This window comes from Zootoca vivipara, chromosome 8 (genome assembly GCF_963506605.1).
Source record: "Zootoca vivipara chromosome 8, rZooViv1.1, whole genome shotgun sequence".
In the NCBI taxonomy this organism is placed as follows: domain Eukaryota; kingdom Metazoa; phylum Chordata; class Lepidosauria; order Squamata; family Lacertidae; genus Zootoca; species Zootoca vivipara.
This window is the reverse complement of record NC_083283.1, coordinates 1,845,404-1,862,754: the sequence shown is the minus strand read 5'-3', so window position 1 is coordinate 1,862,754 and position 17,351 is coordinate 1,845,404. Positions and strand designations below refer to the sequence as shown.

The 17,351-nt window shown below is 46.6% G+C and overlaps 1 protein-coding gene across 2 annotated transcripts; it reads left to right on the top strand.

The window, feature by feature from the left end:
• The first annotated feature begins 3,413 nt into the window (after positions 1-3,413).
• On the top strand, positions 3,414-16,196 carry MFSD3 (major facilitator superfamily domain containing 3). 2 transcript variants are annotated; one of them, XM_035126346.2, is made up of 6 exons: positions 3,414-3,508; positions 10,067-10,766; positions 12,381-12,528; positions 13,114-13,220; positions 13,542-13,651; positions 15,276-16,194. In XM_035126346.2, the coding sequence occupies exons 2-6, from the start codon at positions 10,088-10,090 to the stop codon at positions 15,438-15,440; spliced, it is 1,209 nt and encodes a 402-aa protein (XP_034982237.1). In that variant the 5' UTR covers positions 3,414-3,508; positions 10,067-10,087; the 3' UTR covers positions 15,441-16,194. The 2 variants fall into 2 exon arrangements, 1 of the variants encoding a protein (XP_034982237.1); XR_009557980.1 differs by lacking the exon at positions 3,414-3,508 and having other exon boundaries at positions 7,964-10,766; positions 15,276-15,742; positions 15,792-16,196.
• Positions 16,197-17,351: the final 1,155 nt, after the last annotated feature.

The following is a 17,351-nucleotide window of genomic DNA, read 5'->3' as shown; positions in this document are numbered from 1 at the left end:
TTTTTAAATTATGATTTCGAATTAAAAATCATTATTTTTAAATAAGCTGAGGAATGCTTGCATTGTTATAAAATTGATCATGAACCGACCATTCTAATTTAGCACTGATCTTTCTCTCAATTCCCCCACATCCTTTTTGTACATTTGCCTTAATAAATATACAAAGAAGTTTATATGTAGCCTTCCCATCTATTTGAGCAGGAACTAAACAGGTGAGGAATTTAATAGTACGTAGTTGTATTTATTTAGAGCATTTGTGCCCCACTCTGCAGCCAAGAAGGTTACCAGAGCAGCTTGCATACCATCAAAAAAAAAATACAGTCCCTATCCTCTGACTTAGAATTAAATAAACCCACAACACCCAAGGGAAAAGGGACAAGGAGGGAAGAGGAAAACCGAAACTCTCACACTGGTTTCTATACAGGTTTCTTTAATGACCAGCTGGCCCACATCAGAGGCAGGTGCCTGATGTAGCTGGGACCTCAGCAAGGCTGATGAAATGAGTGAGCCCTGCATCCCATCTCCCCCACTGAGGCAGCCAGAATTGCACTTCTCTCGACCTCATTCTGTGAAGAAAGTGTTATAAGAATTTAAGGTCTCAAATATATAAATTAAACGTTCATAAATTTACCAAGGCAAACACATACATAAGTATGTAAACTACGTGCCTGAAATAGTACAGGAGAACAATCGTGAAACCATTTTGACTTTCCCAAATTGACCTCAAATATTTTTCTGCAAGGAGGAAGGAAATGGGAAAAGCCTCCCCTTTGTCTCTTTGCTCACAAATCCCGTCAAGGGCATATCTGTGTATGAATAGGGTGAGCCTGTGACCTGGATTCAGGAACTGAGTATTTACCATCACAGACTGGCCAGGATGCATTCAGTGACCATTAGCAGGTATCCTGGCAGACAGGTTTTCTGCTATAGAACGCCCCTTCAGTGATTAATGTGTGATGGTTTTTTTTTGGGGGGGGGCGGGTCTTGAGCTACAGGGGAGGCAATTTTCAAATGTCTACATTAGGGCTTGCACACCATTTTCCTAGGTTCCGCTCCTCCCTCCCTGTGTGGGGTGAGAGGGGGACCCTGTTGCAACAGTTTAATAAAGATCAGGCTTACTAGCTGCTTTGCTTCTCAATATTCTCTGCTTGGCCTGTGTTATTTTCTCCTACCCATAGGGAACCTACATAAGGACTCTATACAAGCTCTTGGGTACCCCATAAGGGGGAAAGGAGCAGTTTTTTCTTATAGCAAAAGGCGCATGTGCAACCCTGCAACTCCGTGTTTCCCCTTTTTTAAGACGTAGTCATTATATAAGCCATAGCAGGATTTCTAAGCAATTGCGCGATACAAGCCATACCCCGAAAATAAGACATACTGATAGACCCTTCACCCACTAGCAATAACCCCCCTCCTGCCAGCCAACTCCCCCCTTAAAAATCTCTCCCCATTTTGCTGTCGCTCCACAGACACGTATTTCCTTTAAAAGCTTGTAAAAATGCACCGAACAGCCGTAGCTGCTGGCTGCCGAAGCCTTGTGATTTCTCTTCCCCGTTTCTGAGAGCATTTTTTTAAATAAAAAGATCCAAAAATAATTTTTTTAGCCAAGCTGTGTAAGCTCTACTTGGTGAAGGGGAGAAAAGTGGGGTGGGGAGGAGATGAAGGCACGAGGAAGAAAAGAGGGGCGATTGAAGAATGCAAAGGCTGTTTTCCCTTTTAGGGAGAGACCTCCGTGCGCGCGTCTGTCTCTCTCCCCCCCCCTGCGTCTCTCTCTCTCTCTCTCTCTCTCTCTCTCTCTCTCTCTCACACACACACACACACACACACAGCCCACCTCTCGCTTTCCCCCACCTTTCCCTAAATTCCCTTCCATTCAATGCACGTTGATTTCCTCTTAACGGGAATCTCCCGTGTCTGATTGTTGTCTCATTGCTTTTACCGGGCATAAAGCAGCCTTTTAAAAATCCTGCTGCAGTTTTCTTTCTACCTTATGCTGCTTGGTTGTCTGTGGAGCTGCCCCTTTAAGGATTTGTAAGTAGTCTGGATCGCAGTCCTTGCCTTGGGGACTTTTATTTATTTATTAAGGACTTTTTCCTTCGCTGTTTGCGAGCTGCTAAAAGGAGCTGCTAAACGCTGCTTTACACAAAAGTTAAACTGCCGGTCCTAACAACACGTGCTTCCTCACCTCGCTGGCTCAATTGCTTCTCAATTGCTACCATTTACCAAGTCAGCAATCTTAATTGCTGCTTAGCTGGCTTCTTTGTTCTCAGCAGGTAGCTTCTTTGCTATCAGTGATAGCACTGCAAAGTGCTATGTTGTTGGAACTTCAGACAGTCTTGCAGTCTTGGGCAGCTGGCTGGTAGAGATCCTTACTTGCTTTAGGTATAGGCTACTGCTAGGACTGTATCACACAGATAGATTCCATTATACTGGTTTAGATTTAAGAAGCTCCAGTGTAGCAGATTGCTATTAAGTGAGTCCCCACCTTGGAGGAGAGAGAGAGCAGCCCTTCGCGAACATCCCAGGGCCGGGGAGAGAGGGCTGCACCAGGGACGCACACACCTCCCTTCCCTCAGACTCGTAATAAAAATACCGGTACCAGTAAGACATCCCACCAAAAATAAGCCACCCTGTGGTTTTTTGAGAAAAAAAAGTAATAAGACGGTGTCTTAAAAAGGGGGAAACACGGTATCTCCAAGCCAAGGGGGGTTGGAAGCCCATTGCAACTGGGGAGGCACTCCTGGCTCCCTACTGAACGTGCAGGGCAGCCAATAAAGGACACACAGAGCATGTTTGGGTCACTAGATGTCCTTGAACTACAATTCCCATCATCCCTTACCACTGGCCATGGTGGCTAGGAATGATGGGCGTTGTAGTCCAGCAACATCTAGGAACGCAGGCTGCTCTATGCTGGATGCAGCTTATTAAGTGCTGAAACGAGATGATGACCTCTTCTTGAGGTTTTCCACCTCTATGGTCCCATGAACCAAGGGGGACACAGTTTCAATGAAGTCCTTATGAACACTGCCGCTACTCGGTCGAACTCGGCCGCTCCAAAGCAGAGTGGGCCTGCGCCGTTGTTGGCATCCGTCTGTCTCGGGAGGCAATGGAGGGGTGCGGCTTTGGGTGTTGAATCCTGCACCGCTAGAGAGGTAAAAAGGATAGAACGTCGCCACTCTACTCCCGTGCCAAAGTCTGCTTTCAATCGACAACCGGAAGTCTCGGCCTTTGCAGTGAGACTGTGCCCTTTAGGGGGAAATGGCGTCGCGGCCCCTGTCAAGCGAAGTCAACCGAGAGGCACCGCCTAGAAGAGCAACGAAGCCTCACCGACCGAGAGCCGTTTCCGGTCCGAAAGGGACGCTTGCCCTTTTTCTCTCTCTCCTTTACCGGAAGTGTACCTGCGCTCGTGTCCGGGGCCTTGTTTCTCTGAGGGAGGAGGAGGCGGCGGCGGCGTTTCCGCTCTCGCTGTTGGCCGTGGAAGCGCGGAGCGGAGCGGCTGGACTTTTCTGTGGGTCCCGCGAGCGGCGGGGAAGGAGAGGGAGGGGCGCCCTCTAGCGGCCGAAGCCCGGAAGAGCAGGGAGGGCCGGTGGGGAGGGGGTTGCTATGGCAACGGAGGGGAGGATGGACCACTCGCCTCGCAGGTGCTGCCAGGGAGGGAGGGAGGGGCGGCCGACGAGGCAGGCAGGCTGGTAATCGAGGGGTGCTGAGTCCTGCTGGTGCCACAGGGGTTCTTGTGCGGGGCTGGGGGGGTGGGGAAGCTTCGTTTTTGGGAGTAGGGGGATGGCACAATGCAGGCCTGTGAGCTTCCAAGTAGGTTTGGCAGGCAGGAGAGCCCCCAAACCCGAACTTCGTTAGCATTTATGCGGTTATTCTGAATTCATACTATGCAAGACTGTCAAAACAACAACACCTCAAAGTGGTTTACGGAAAAAGGTTAATTAGAATCATAGAATCGTAGAGTTGGAAGAGACCACAAGGGCCATCCAGTCCAACCCCATCAAAGCATTCCTGACAGATGCCTGTCAAGCCTCTGCTTAAAGACCTCCAAAGAAGGAGACTCCACCACACTCCTTGGCAGTAAATTGCACTGCCGCTCTTACTGTCAACAAGTTCTTCCTAATGTTTAGGTGGAATCTTCTTTCTTGTAGCTTGAATCCATTGCTCCGTGTCCACTTCTCTGGAGCAGCAGAAAACAACTTTTCATCCTCTTCCATATGACATCCTTTCATATATTTGAACATGGCTATCGTATCACCCCTTAACCTTCTCTTCTCCAGGCTAAACATACCCAGCTCCCTAAGTCATTCCTCATAAGGCATCGTTTCCAGGCCTTTGACCATTTTGGTTGCCCTCTTCTGGACACGTTCCAGCTTGTCAGTATCCTTCTTCAACTGTGGTGCCCAGAACTGGACACAGTACTCCAGGTGAGGTCTGACCAGAGCAGAATACAGTGGTACTATTACTTCCCTTTATCTAGATGCTATACTCCTCTTGATGCAGCCCAGAATTGCGTTGGCTTTTTTAGCTGCTGCATCACACTGTTGACTCAGGTCAAGTTTGTGGTCTACCAAGACTCCTAGGTCCTTTTCACATATACTGCTCTCAAGCCAGGTGCCACCCATCCTGTTAAAACAATAACAAAACCACAACAACGGCATAAAAGATACAAAAAGTCAGAATAACAAAATTATTATTTTTTGATGTTTATTAAATTTGCATACCACAAAGATCACAGGGCAGTTCACAACATAAGCATACAAAATGAGAACACATAATAGATTTTAAAAAATGAGATGTAATAAATAAATATTAATAAATAAGTATGCCGGCACTGGACCCCTACACAAAGGAAAGATGACAGATTGATGATGACAGATATAATAATAATAATAATAATAATAATAATAATAATAATAATAATAAATTTTTATTTATACCCCGCCCTCCCCAGTCAGAACTGGGCTCAGGGCGGCTCACACCAATAAAATTGCAATAAAACATAAAAACAATTAATTAAAATACAGATTAAAATACAGTATTAAAATTTAAAGTGCAGCCTCATTTCAAGTAGTCCATAAATCCAAGCCATGAGGGAGGAAAACACAGGGGTCAGGCTGAGTCTAACCCAAAGGCCAGGCGGAACAGCTCTGTCTTGCAGGCCCTGCGGAAAGATGACAAATCCCGCAGGGCCCTGGTCTCCTGGGAAAGAGCGTTCCACCAAGTTGGGGCCAATACTGAAAAAGCCCTGGCCCTAAGGGAGTTCTTTCTAATGGACTGAAAGGATGTTTAAAAGGAATTGAAGCACAGGGAGCCAACAGGATGCACTTCAGATGAAGATGGACTACAGCTTGGCTGGGGCTGGTATGAGTAGGGATTCCAACATCATTTGGAGGGCATCATGCTGGCTACCTTTGATGGCCCCCCTCAAAAAAGAGGGGGGTTAAAAACATATCAGCATTTCTAAGTGTATTGGTAAGCTTGTTTAAACAAGACTGTTTTTAGCAGGCACAGTTCCTAAATATGGCAACCCCAGTTTAAAAAAAGGGTCCTGAGCATCCACTGCCAGTTAGAAAGGACAGTATGTATGTATGTATGCATGTATGCATGTATGCATGCATTTTTTTAAAAAATATACACCACTTGATTGTAAAACAACCAACAAACCTCAATTAAGCAATTAAGTTCTCAATAAGTAAAAATTAACAATAATTTAAAACTTTCACAGAGCTAAAATGACAGCAGAATAAAAACCAATTAAAACTCACATCTACTTTCAAATCCAAATCACTTTATTTCAGCTTTAAGCTCATAGACATAACAAAACAAGAACAGAAATGTGCACGATTTGATTTACAATTAAAAGGTAAAACATCTACTTTCTAATCATCTGGGTAGGCTTGTCTAAACAGGAATGTTTTTAGCAGGCACCGAAAAAGAGTACAGTGAAGGAGCCTGCCTGAGGTCAATAGGCAGGGAGTTCCAAAGTGTAGGTGCCACCTCACTAAAAGATCAAGTTCTTACAAATGTGGAACGGGTGTTTTGTGGAACCTGCAACAGTGCCAGTTCCACTGGGCTGGTCAAACAAATATTCTGATCTGTTAGAAAGGAGCTTCCTAGGTTACAGGCATAAGAAGATCTAATGTATCCAGTATCCTCTTCTCACAGTGGCCAACCAGATGTCAAATATGGGAAGCCTGCAAGCAGGACCTGAGTGCAAAGTGCATGATCTGCTTCTGAGGTTTCCAGCACCTATTATTCAGAGGCACAGTGCCTTTAACAGCAGAAGCAGAGCATAGCCCTTGCTGCTACTTGCCATCATTCTGCCCGGACATTGAGGTCCAGCACCGAGGGCCTTCTGGTGGTTCCCTCGTTGTGAGAAGCCAAGTTGCAGGGAACTAGGCAGAGGGCCTTCTCGGTGGTGGCGCCCGCCCTGTGGAACGCCCTCCCATCAGATGTCAAAGAGGAAAACAACTACCAGACTTTTAGAAGACATCTGAAGGCAGCCCTGTTCAGGGAGGCTTTTAATGTTTAATAGATTATTGTGTTTTATTTTTCTGTTGGAAGCCGCCCAGAGTGGCTGGGGAAACCCAGCCAGATGGGCGGGGTATAAATAAATTATTATTATTATTATTATTATTATTATTATTATTGCCACTGGTAGCCGTTTTCTCCATGAATTTGTCTAATTCTCTTTTAAAGCCATCCAAGTTGGTGGTCATCACTACCTTTTGGGGAACAAATTCTGTAGTTTCATGAATAAATGCTTTCTTTTGTCTGTCCTGAATCTTTCAACATTAAATTTTCTTGGGAGTTCCACAATTCCTAGTATTTTGAGAAAGGGAGAAAAACGCTACCCATTTTCTCCATATAATGCATAAATATATACCTCCATCCTATTGTAAAACTCTGTTCAGATTCTGTTAGCGTACTCTAAGGATTAAATGCTAACTGCTGATAAAATTATATACATTAAGGACTGAGCACATGTAAAATCTCAATCGAAAAGTGGGTGTTTTGAATACATTGTTGCGTCCAACAGAGAAGGCAGGCAGGAGATGATTAATGGCTTTGAGTGAAGATTGGTTACGTTGGTTAACTACTGTACTAGCAACGTAAAAACCATCAGGTCTATTATGTCCTTCCTGCTTACAGCCCATGGTAAAATAAAATGATTCCAGTACCATATTGTGTCATTTTAAAGCTAAACAAGAATGTGTAAAATAAAGGCCTCAAATCTTATTTTATTCATTTAACAAAATTTATATACCAGTTGATTGTAGTAAAGCCTTTAAGTGGGTTACGGTACAAGCAATATTAAAAATCCCAATTTCCACCTGTACCATGTTAAAGGGTGTGAAATCAATTATATCAGAAGTAAAACAACAATAAAAAGACTGAAATTACCCTTTGTAATTTATTTCCCACCAATGACAGGAGGGCAGGGTGGGGTAGGGTGTTGGCTTCTGCAGCTAAGATACAAGAAGAGATCTTACGGGTTTTCTGAAATATATGTATAAAGTTTTTTTTTTTTTTTAACATAATTTTTATTGGTTTTTACAAATTACAAAAGATGGTACATACATAAACACCTTTTCCACCTTCTTCCCACCCCCCTCCATGGGTCCTCCCCTGCCACAGAAGTATCCCACGCAGGTGATCAGTCAGAAGTGGTCCATTTTATGATTGGGTTTCTGTCCTCCTCCCCCTCCCCTGCCCCCCAAGCCCCCCCCTGCCACCAGGGAGCTCCAGTGAACCAGGGCAGTACGCAGGAGTTCATCCATCCAACCATCTATTGTCATACCAAAAAAAAAAAAAGAAAATACAAAAAGAGAAAAAGAGAAAAAAGAGAAGAGGAAAAAAAAAGACAAAAAGGAAAAAAGACAAAAAAAAAAATTCATCATAATTGTTAAATTCATAATTGTTAAACCATATTTTGTGGGCTTCCCCACCCTCCCACCCTTCCCCGGTTTTCCTCCCTTATTTATCATCTTCAACAGTTTCATAGTTCATATTTTATAACATACACCTTTATATCTTATACCACTTTTAAACTATTATCATTTTCGCCTATTGTCCAATCACTGAAAAATCAAACTCCCATTTTTTCTTCCCGTGCCTAATTTTTACCCCTCTATAGGCCTCCATATTTTCACCTTTTTCCAGAATCAATTCACTTTTTAAACCTATAACTATTCCCAAACTAACCTTACTCCCCCCGAGTACCTGCTCCACCCCTCCAATCCAGCAAGTTCCATAGTCAGCAGTCCAGTTATAGTCCTATTAACCCATCCTTACAATCACCACTTCACTTTCCCTTCACCCCACCCCCTGTTTGCAGTCTTTTGCCATCCAGGCCTCCATATCAGACCCCTGAGCTTCTTCTCTTCTCTGCTTAATTTTTCCTTCTTCCCTGTGGTCATTCTGGAGTTCCAGTAAATCCAGTCGTGCCCCCCTCGAAGGGGAGGCACTCCATCCAACTTTTTGTAGAGTAAAATCATCATTTTTTTCGTGATGGGCTTCATTTTGTGTTAAATCATCACAGTCGTCATCATTGTCATTCTCACATTCATCTTCTTCAGTTTCAAAAGCTTCATCTTCTAGGAAATCATATTCTGTCATCACAATCTGGAATTGTTGCTGTAACACTAGCCGTTGTGTCTCCTCTTGACATAGTTCTATTCTTGTTTCCCACATTAAGGTCAAAACAGTCCGCTGAAACTCAGGCGGGTACCTTTTTGTTGACATAGTTCAGTCCTGTCAAGGTCAAAACTTGTCACATGGGGTGGAATATGATCGCAGTCTATTTTCTCGACTCCATTTTAACAAGCTGGCTGCATTCTTAAAAATAAAGTTCGAACTCACATTTCAAAAGCATATAAACCAAAAAAAAAATTCCCAAAAAGTCCAGAGATAAAGATAGAAATAAAATTTAACTATAAATCCTGGTCAGCTCACTGGGTTTTCTGGGCTGCCGGCTCCCGAGAAAAAGAAAGGTCTTTCTTAGTCTTAACTTCATTCTGCAGGGCAATCACAACAGTCTCTCTCCCCTTTTACCCTGCATTTAGGGGAGATTCTCTTTGATGCCTTTGAGGAATCCTTTTAAGTTAAAATCTTCTGTTTACGGCTTCGGGTTTCTGTTTACTGTCTCTTATGTTACCGTGGGGGGGGGGTGGCTTCCTCTTTTCCCCTCTCTCCCAGGTCCAAATTGTTGCCTTAATTTACATTCCAAAGAATCCAAATTACTCACAGTCTATTCATTTGTTGAATGTTCTTTGAAGAATTGGCCACCTCCACTTCCCAGACTCGCAGCTTCGCACTCTCAGAGCAGCAATGTCAGCCTGTCCGCCGCGGTTCACCTCCTCGCTCTCGGGGGCTTAAACAAAGCCGATCCGGGGAGGAGAGAGCCCGCTTTTGGCGCCGCCAGGCAAAATCTGTCCCCAAAAAGCACGATTTGGGGCTTTTAAGGAGGTTTCGTTTCGCTGGAACGATTCCCTCCACCTCTGAAGCGCCGAGGTCCGCTCCGCTGTGCGGACCCCCGTCTGAGCAAGATGGCGTGGTCAACCGGAAGCCTGAAATATATGTATAAAGTTGTTGCGATTTTATTATGTTTCATTAAGTTTCCTTAGCAATTTGGAGGTTACTGGCCAAAAGCAGCTTGCAGGCATTTTTAAGTATAAACAATCAACGTTTTCAAGTTTTTCATCTCCCAGGGCAATTCCATTCTGTGAAGTCATATCACAGTGCCCACACTCCCCTATTCTGCTTTCTAGAATATTAGGTTTACCAGGTGTCTACCTGGAAAACCATTGTGTCTCTCTAACAGCACCCATAAGTTGCAAAATATTATGCTGGGGACAGAAAGCTAAATCCATGCCATCTCATTTTCATTATTTGTGTATAACATGTCTAGCCTCTTTCCTTCTTTCCCCAACCACCGATGGGCAAACTCCCTTTCCCTCTGGTCCTTGAATACCTACACTTCTCCTGGATGCCCGTGAAGGTACAGGTCCCTCCTTCCTCAGCCTGCCTCATGAGCCCTGCCCATCTTTGCTTGTGTTCCCTGCAGGTGGATGGCAGTTCCTGAAGGATGAACGCCAAGTATGCTGTGCTCGCAATGCTGTACTTCCTCCAAGGCATCCCCTATGGGCTCCAGTCTGGGCTGCTGCCTATCTACTTCCGCACGCTGGGCCTCTCCTTTACCAAGATCAGCCTGTCTAAGGTGCTTTATGTGCCCTGGATTCTCAAGGTGTTTTGGGCACCCCTGGTGGACCAGTACTTCACCAAGAGGTCATGGCTGCTGGTCACCCTGTATGGCTTCGTGCTGGCTTGCCTGGCCTGCTCCTTCATGGCCCCCGAGACAAACTTCTTCCCGGTGGCCATCGTCCTCCTGCTCATGAACTTCTGCGCCTCCATCCAAGACGTTGCAGTGGATGCGGTGGCCATCCAGCTGCTGACGCAACGTGAAATTGGGTACGGCAACACCATCCAGGTTGTGGCCTACAAGATGGGCTCCGTGTTGGCAGGAGGGGGCCTGCTCACTTTCCTCGATCACCTGGGCTGGCAGACCCTCTTTGTGGGCCTGGCCCTTGTTTACGTTGTGGCCATTGGAGTCACCTGGAATGCTAACCTAAAAATGCAAGTGAGGTTCAATCCTCAATACAGTTGGGTCAGGCACAAAACTGCAAACCCCTGGCTCACCCTCCAAGAGCTTCTCAAGGTGCCGGACACTCACTGGACTATTGGTTTGGTGCTCCTCTATAAGTTGGGTGAGTCCTTCTAAAGACTAGCAGCTGCAGAACATGCTGGGGAGCCAAATTGTTGATCTGTCAGTACATGCACAGTGTGTCTTTGGGAAAGGGGTCCAGGCTACTGGGGAGAAGGTAAACATGGGGATAGTGTGTGCAGCTCAGCAAAGTCACATGATGTAGACCTTCCAGGTTGATGCCGTTTCAGGTGTGAGAGGTGAGGGTGAGGACATTGTAGTTTTGAATGCACCTCCTCTTAAGGACCTTCAGCCTCTTGGCTCTGCCGCCTCCTCCAGCCTGGTGGCCTCCAGATGTTTTGGACTGCAGCCCCCATCAGCCTTGGGGAGGCTGTCTTACGTCATGTGCTCTTTAAGTAACTGAGTTAGCCTGCATCTTGTGACCCACCCCCAGAGTTACAGCAGAGATAGTTTCTCTGGCAGTTAGGCCTCTACAGCCTGTATGTCTGACTCCCTTGTTACAACAGCTCTGCTGGCGACTGGCCCTTTTTCCAGGCACAATTCAAAGTGCTGATTAGGACCTGTAAAGTCCTATATCAGAGCTTTCCAAATGGTGTGTCGCGACACTTTAGCATGTCGGCTGCAGTGTGTAGGTGTGTCACGCGAATGCTCCCCGCGCTCCTCCTGGGGTTGGAAAGCAGTTAGTTTAACCTCCGGTTTGCTAGTGAAACTGAATTACTGTGTCACGAAATGATAGAATCATAGAATGTTGGAAGAGACCACAAGGGCCATCCAGGCCAAACCCCTGCCAAGCAGGAAACACCCGGAAATAAACGATAAATTGCAAGAACTCAGGCCAAAAGAAGATGGATTTCAAATAAATCTTCACAAGGTTTTATTGATGTGATGCAGAGTTTAAATGGGAATCAATCCCAATGTTGAAGGCAAATAAAGGTAAATTCCAGTAAAAATCAGGACAAGGCCCTGTTTCGACTATTCTTCGTCAGCAAAGATTCACAGGTCAAAGTGTACCAAATATGTTTACCTTTTCACAAACATATTTGGTACACTTTGCCTTCAACATTGGGATTGATTCCCATTTAAACTCCGCATCACATAAATAAAACCTTGTGAAGATTTATTTGAAATCCATCTTCTTTTGGCCTGAGCTCTTGCAATTTATCGTTTATTTCTGGACTTTCCCAAGAACTCCAATTTCTACTGCAAGCAGGAAACACCATCAAAGCATTCTCATAGAATCATAGAGTTGGAAGAGACCACAAGGGCCATCCAGTCCAACCATGATGCATGTCTAAAAAGAGTGCCAGCAACATGAAAAGTTTGGAAAGCTCTGCCCTATATGATTCTAGCGCAAGCTATCTGAAAGGCTGTATACAGGCAGCGACCATTTTGCATGTGTCCGATTGACATGTGAACGCCAATGCACGGGTCGTTTTGGACCTGGGAGAGGGCAGAATGGGGGCAGAACCAGGGTGGGGCATAACAAGGCTTATGCTCGCTCCACCGACACACATAGGGGCCAGGAATAGAGTCCCTGCGCAAAGTGGTTGCTCCCTTTAATAGTAACTCTTATTCCTATTCCTATTATTTGCAGCAGCTGAGGTTCCCCAGCCCAGGGCAGGCTTTGCTGGAAACTGAACCTTGATTCTCCTTGCAGGTGAACAAGGGGCGATATCCATGTTTCCCCTCTTCCTACTGGACCATTCCTTTTCCCCACAGGAGCTTGGCTTCTGGAATGGGATTGTGGCCATGATCTTCTCCATTATAGGCTCCTTACTTGGAGGCTATCTGATCTCAAAACAGGGGTAAGCACCATCAGCCTTCAAATGGGGTTTCTTGCTCTGGGATTCTCCATGTGATTTTTCTTCTTACTCTGCCCAACTTTCCACTTCCAGCAGGCACTTCTTCCCTGCCATGCTTTGCCCTATTTATGGAGAATTACGAGACTGCCATACACTGAGAAGTGGGGAGAAAAGAGAATCAGGAATGCCTGATTTGCCCTCAGGAATCTGTACCTTTTGCTGCCTGAAGGACCAGAAGCGTTTTACAAAAACAAAAAACTTAACTCTGGGTCCTCAGAGGGTTGAATGGCCATTTGCAAATGCCTTTGAAAACATGCCCACCCGCCACCTGTTATCCTTTGAATTCCTCTGCACTCAATTAGAAATAGATAGCATTTCCACAGCACATCTTTTGCCCTGCATGCAACATCTGCCCCAGGATGCTGAAGGCTGGATCTTCTCTCCAGGGCAGCCTGACTTCTGCATTTGATTCATACCCTTCTCACTTCAGCCTCTGTCCTTGCCGCCCTGCAATGAACCTCTTCTTGTGCTGTTCCTGAGTGTTTCTGCCATCCCTGGTGACTTTCCTTTGTGGCTTGTTCTCCCCAGGAACCCCTTTTCTATGCTGAAGGTCTTGATGATATTCCGCCTCTTCAGCCTGGTCTTCCAAACACTCCTGCTGGTTGCCTATGAGGACAAACAATCAGTCTTTGAAGGTGAGCTGAAAGCAGCCCAACCCAGCAGCTGTTCCTCCTGCTTCGGTCTCGGTTCGGATCTCATCCAAGAGTCCTAAAGTCACAAATGTATTTACTGTGGTTTATTCTCCCCACCCCGAATCTGAGTGTTTGCAGAATTTGAGGGACTTAAATTTGAGTTCCTCAAATGTTCAGGCCCAGCAGCGAGTAAAGAGACTGTAGCTCTTGAATCCTTAACCTTTGGGTTTTTGGAAGCCAACCACTCACTCACTCACTCACTCTCTCTCTCTCTCTCTCTCTCTCTCTCTCTCTCTCTCTCTCTCTCTCTCTCTCTCTCTCCAGGGGCAGCTGTGCTGAGCATCATCCTACAGCACTTCATCGCTGGCCTGGTAACCACCTTAACATTCACCTTAATGATGCAATGTGCACAAAAGGCCCAGGAGAGCCTACAGGTACAACTTTTGCCTCCACGTTCTGCTCCCCAACCCCCTGCCCAAAGAATGTGTGTTGGTTTGCTTTGCTTTGGTTCTTTAAAAAGCCAATTCACTTAATATGAACTAGTAACGTCTTAACTAGAGGTGGGAAGGCCTGGACAACCCTGGAAAAATGGGGGGGGGAAACCAGGTTTTTCCCCAAAGCCATTCTCTTCCCCCCCCCCGAAAAATGGAGGGTGTGTGTGTGTGGAATATTCAAATAGTTGTTTTCAATTTTTCTGGGGGGAAAACGGCTTTGGGGAAAAATGGGGGGGGGGCGACGACCTGGTCCAGTATTCTTCCAGGCCTCCCCATTTCTAGCCTTAACCACCTTCTAGTTCAGGTTGAAGAACCTCATAGACCAAATTGTGCCAGGTGAATCCCAAAAGGCCTCTGGAAGAAGCCCTGACATGCAAAGGCTATCAGGGAAGGAGCCAGGCTAGCTTCCTTAAGGTGGGAAGACCACAACTCCACTGCCATGGCAGAGAAGGCCCCACCTCCTTGAGTCTCTTCCTCCCCACCCTTCAAGTGAGGGGGGCTCTTCTGCCTCTTCCTTCTTTCTCCACTGACTCTTAGCAGGGAGCGGAGGGAGAGGGTGGCAAATCATTTCATCTTTTCTTTAGCGTTGTGTTTTCATGCCCTGGGACCTTGGGGTGAAGGGTGGGGGACAAACGAATAAATGAATAACATTTGCTCCCCCCTCACTGTGCCTTCAAGAAGGGTGTGTGGAAATGAACCTTTAGGCCAGGCCTAATAATAATAATAATAATAATAATAATAATAATAATTTTATTATTTATACCCCGCCCATCTGGCCAGGTTCCCCCAGCCACTCTGGGCGGCTTCCAACAAAATATTAAAATACAGAAATCCATCAAACATTAAAAGCTTCCTGTCTTGAGATGCCTTCTAAAGGTCTGGTAATTGTTGTTCTCTTTGACCTCTGGTGGGAGGGTATTCCACAGGGTGGGTGCCACTACTGAGAAGGCCCTCTGCCTGGTTCCCTGTAACTTGGCTTCTCGTAGCGAGGGAACGCCAGAAGGCCCTCGGTGCTGGACCTCAGTGTCCGGGCAGAACGATGAGGAAGGAGATGCTCCTTCAGGTATATTGGACCGAGGCCGTTTAGGGCTTTAAAGGTCAGCACCAACACTTTGAATTGTGCTCGGAAACGTACTGGGAGCCAATGTAGGTCTTTCAAGACCGGTGTTATGTGGTCTCGGCGGCCGCTCCCAGTCACCAGTCTAGCTGCCGCATTCTGGGTTAGTTGTAGTTTCCGGGTCACCTTCAAAGGTAGCCCTACGTAGAGCGCATTGCAGTAGTCCAAGCGAGGGATAACTAGAGCATGCACCACTTTGGCGAGACAGGTAGGGTCTCGGCCCTCTAGATGTTTTGAGGCTACAATTCCCATCATCCCCGACCACTGGTCCTGTTAGCTAGGGATCATGGGAGTTGGTAGGCCAAAAACATCTGGAGGGCCGAGTTTGCCTATGCCTGCTTTAGGCACTCTTCAAATATAAATGGGGAGGGGAACAATTCTGTGCGTGCCTCGGGGCTGTGGCCCGGATCCCCTCCTCTCCTCACGATGCCTCTCTTTCCTCTGCAGGCAACTCACTACTCCCTGCTGGCCACCCTGGAAGTGCTGGCCAAAATGGTGTTCAGCAGCCTGGCAGGCAGCCTGGTGGACTGGCTGGGCTTCACCAGTGCCTTCAGTGTTTTCCTCGCCCTCTCCAGCGTCTCTGTTGCCTACATACTGTCTTCCAGAAGATGATGGCTGCTGCCACCAGGCGCAGGAAGAGGAGAACCTGGCAGGAAGCAGGGTCGTTGGGGGCCAGAGGTGGCCAAGGGGAATTTTCAGGTCTCTGCAGCCCTGTTAAGCCACAATTCCTCAGGGATCGCACAGCCCTTTGTGAGGGGGAAGAGCTGGAGGGAGCTGGCTTGGCCAGGGCCTCCCTCAAAGTAATTGTCTCAGGAACTCTCCTTCTATTTGCCGGGGAAAGTCCACGGTTCTCCGTTCAGGCTGAACACACAAACTGGGCCCAGGTAAGAAGTGTGTTTAGACTGAATTCCGAGGTCAGTTAATGCCTCGGTGCTCATTGTCAGCGACTGAGAAGTGAAGGAGGGCAGGATCGCTGTCTGTGGCAGGGTGTGAGAGCAAATAAATAAACTTTTTTAAAATAAAAAACACAGTTGGATTTACTTCTGAGAAAAATGCAAATAATAATAATAATTTTTTATTCGTACCCCGCCCATCCATTCTGGGCGGCTTCCAACAAAGATCAAAATACATTGAAATGTCACACATTAAAAACTTCCCTAAACAGGGCTGCCTTCAGATGTTTTTTTTCTAAATGTCAGGTAGTTGTTTTTCTCTTTGACACCTGATGGGAGGGCATTCCACAGGGTGGGTGCCACTACCGAGAAGGCCCTCTGCCTGGTTCCCTGTAACATGGCTTCTCGCAGTGAGGGAACCGCCAGAAGGCCTTCGGAGCTGGACCTCAGTGTGCGGGCAGAATGATGGGGGTGGAGACGCTCCTTCGGGTATACTGGGCCAAGGCCATTTAGGGCTTTAAAAGCCAGCATCAACACTTTGAATTGTGCCTGGAAACGTCCTGGGAGCCAATGTAGGTCTTTCAAGACTGGTGTAATGTGGTCTCGGCGGCCGCTCCCAGTCACCAGTCTAGCTGCCGCATTCTGGATTAGTTGCAGTTTCTGGGTAGGGTTGGGTTGCAAGGTAGATGGCGGCTTGAACCCACCTCTGCTTGGGTCCTGGAGCAGCGAGCCTCACTGAGTCCTAGAGAATGCCAAGGGACATCATGAGATCAGGATCAGGCCCAAACCCTACCTAGTCCAGCATCCTGTCCTCACAGTGGCCAACCAGATGCCTCAACGGGAGACCCAAAAGCTGGACCTCTGAGTGGCACAGCATCTCTCCCCACCTGTTAATCACCTGATAGTCACCAACAGGAAGAACTTCCTGACAGTAAGAGCTGTTCGACAGTGGAATTTGCTGCCAAGGAGTGTGGTGGAGTCTCCTTCTTTGGAGGTCTTTAAGCAGAGGCTTGACAGGCATATGTCAAGAATGCTTTGGTGGTGTTTCCTGCTTGGCAGGGGGTTGGACTGGATGGCCCTTGTGGTCTCTTCCAACTCTATGATTCTATGAACAGTGCCAGGTGACTCAATGTCAGAGGAAGGACTCGGGAGTGGACTCCAAAGTACACTTCCAGTTCTTCATTTGCAGGTGTGGCTTGAGTTCAGGTTGCACCTGCAAAGGAATATTCCCCCCCCTTTGCATTTCTGTCTTGAATTCAAGCCACAGCTGCAAAGGAGGATTCAGGAACACTTTGAAGTCTGCTTCCGACTCTTCTTCCACTTAGCCATGGCTTGGAAGTTTACCATAACTGCCATATAGGATGTCAGGTCAGAAAGGTGGGCATGGTTTGCTCAGAACCACCCGGTATGCCAATCTCTGAAGCCTTTCGGGTCTAATTAGGCATGTGAATGGGTGACGCCTGTATAAGGAGAGGCCACTCACTGGCGGACAAATCGCCTAGTCCAGATGGTATCCACTCTAGAGGTTTTTAAGAACTCATACATGAAACTGCTGGTCTGCTAACAAAAACCATTAGGATGGCCCTTAAATTTTGCCTCTGAACTTGAGTACAAGAAAGTAGCATCGTTT

What these genes read in the sequence shown, in the direction of transcription:
- MFSD3 (XM_035126346.2), top strand. Translation starts at nt 10,088, where the DNA reads ATGAACGCCAAGTATGCTGTGCTCGCAATGCTGTACTTCCTCCAAGGC. An exon ending in CAAACAATCAGTCTTTGAAG is followed by an intron (nt 13,221 to 13,541) that starts GTGAGCTGAAAG and finishes CTCTCTCTCCAG; the next exon opens with GGGCAGCTGTGCTGAGCATC. An exon ending in AGGCCCAGGAGAGCCTACAG is followed by an intron (nt 13,652 to 15,275) that starts GTACAACTTTTG and finishes TTTCCTCTGCAG; the next exon opens with GCAACTCACTACTCCCTGCT.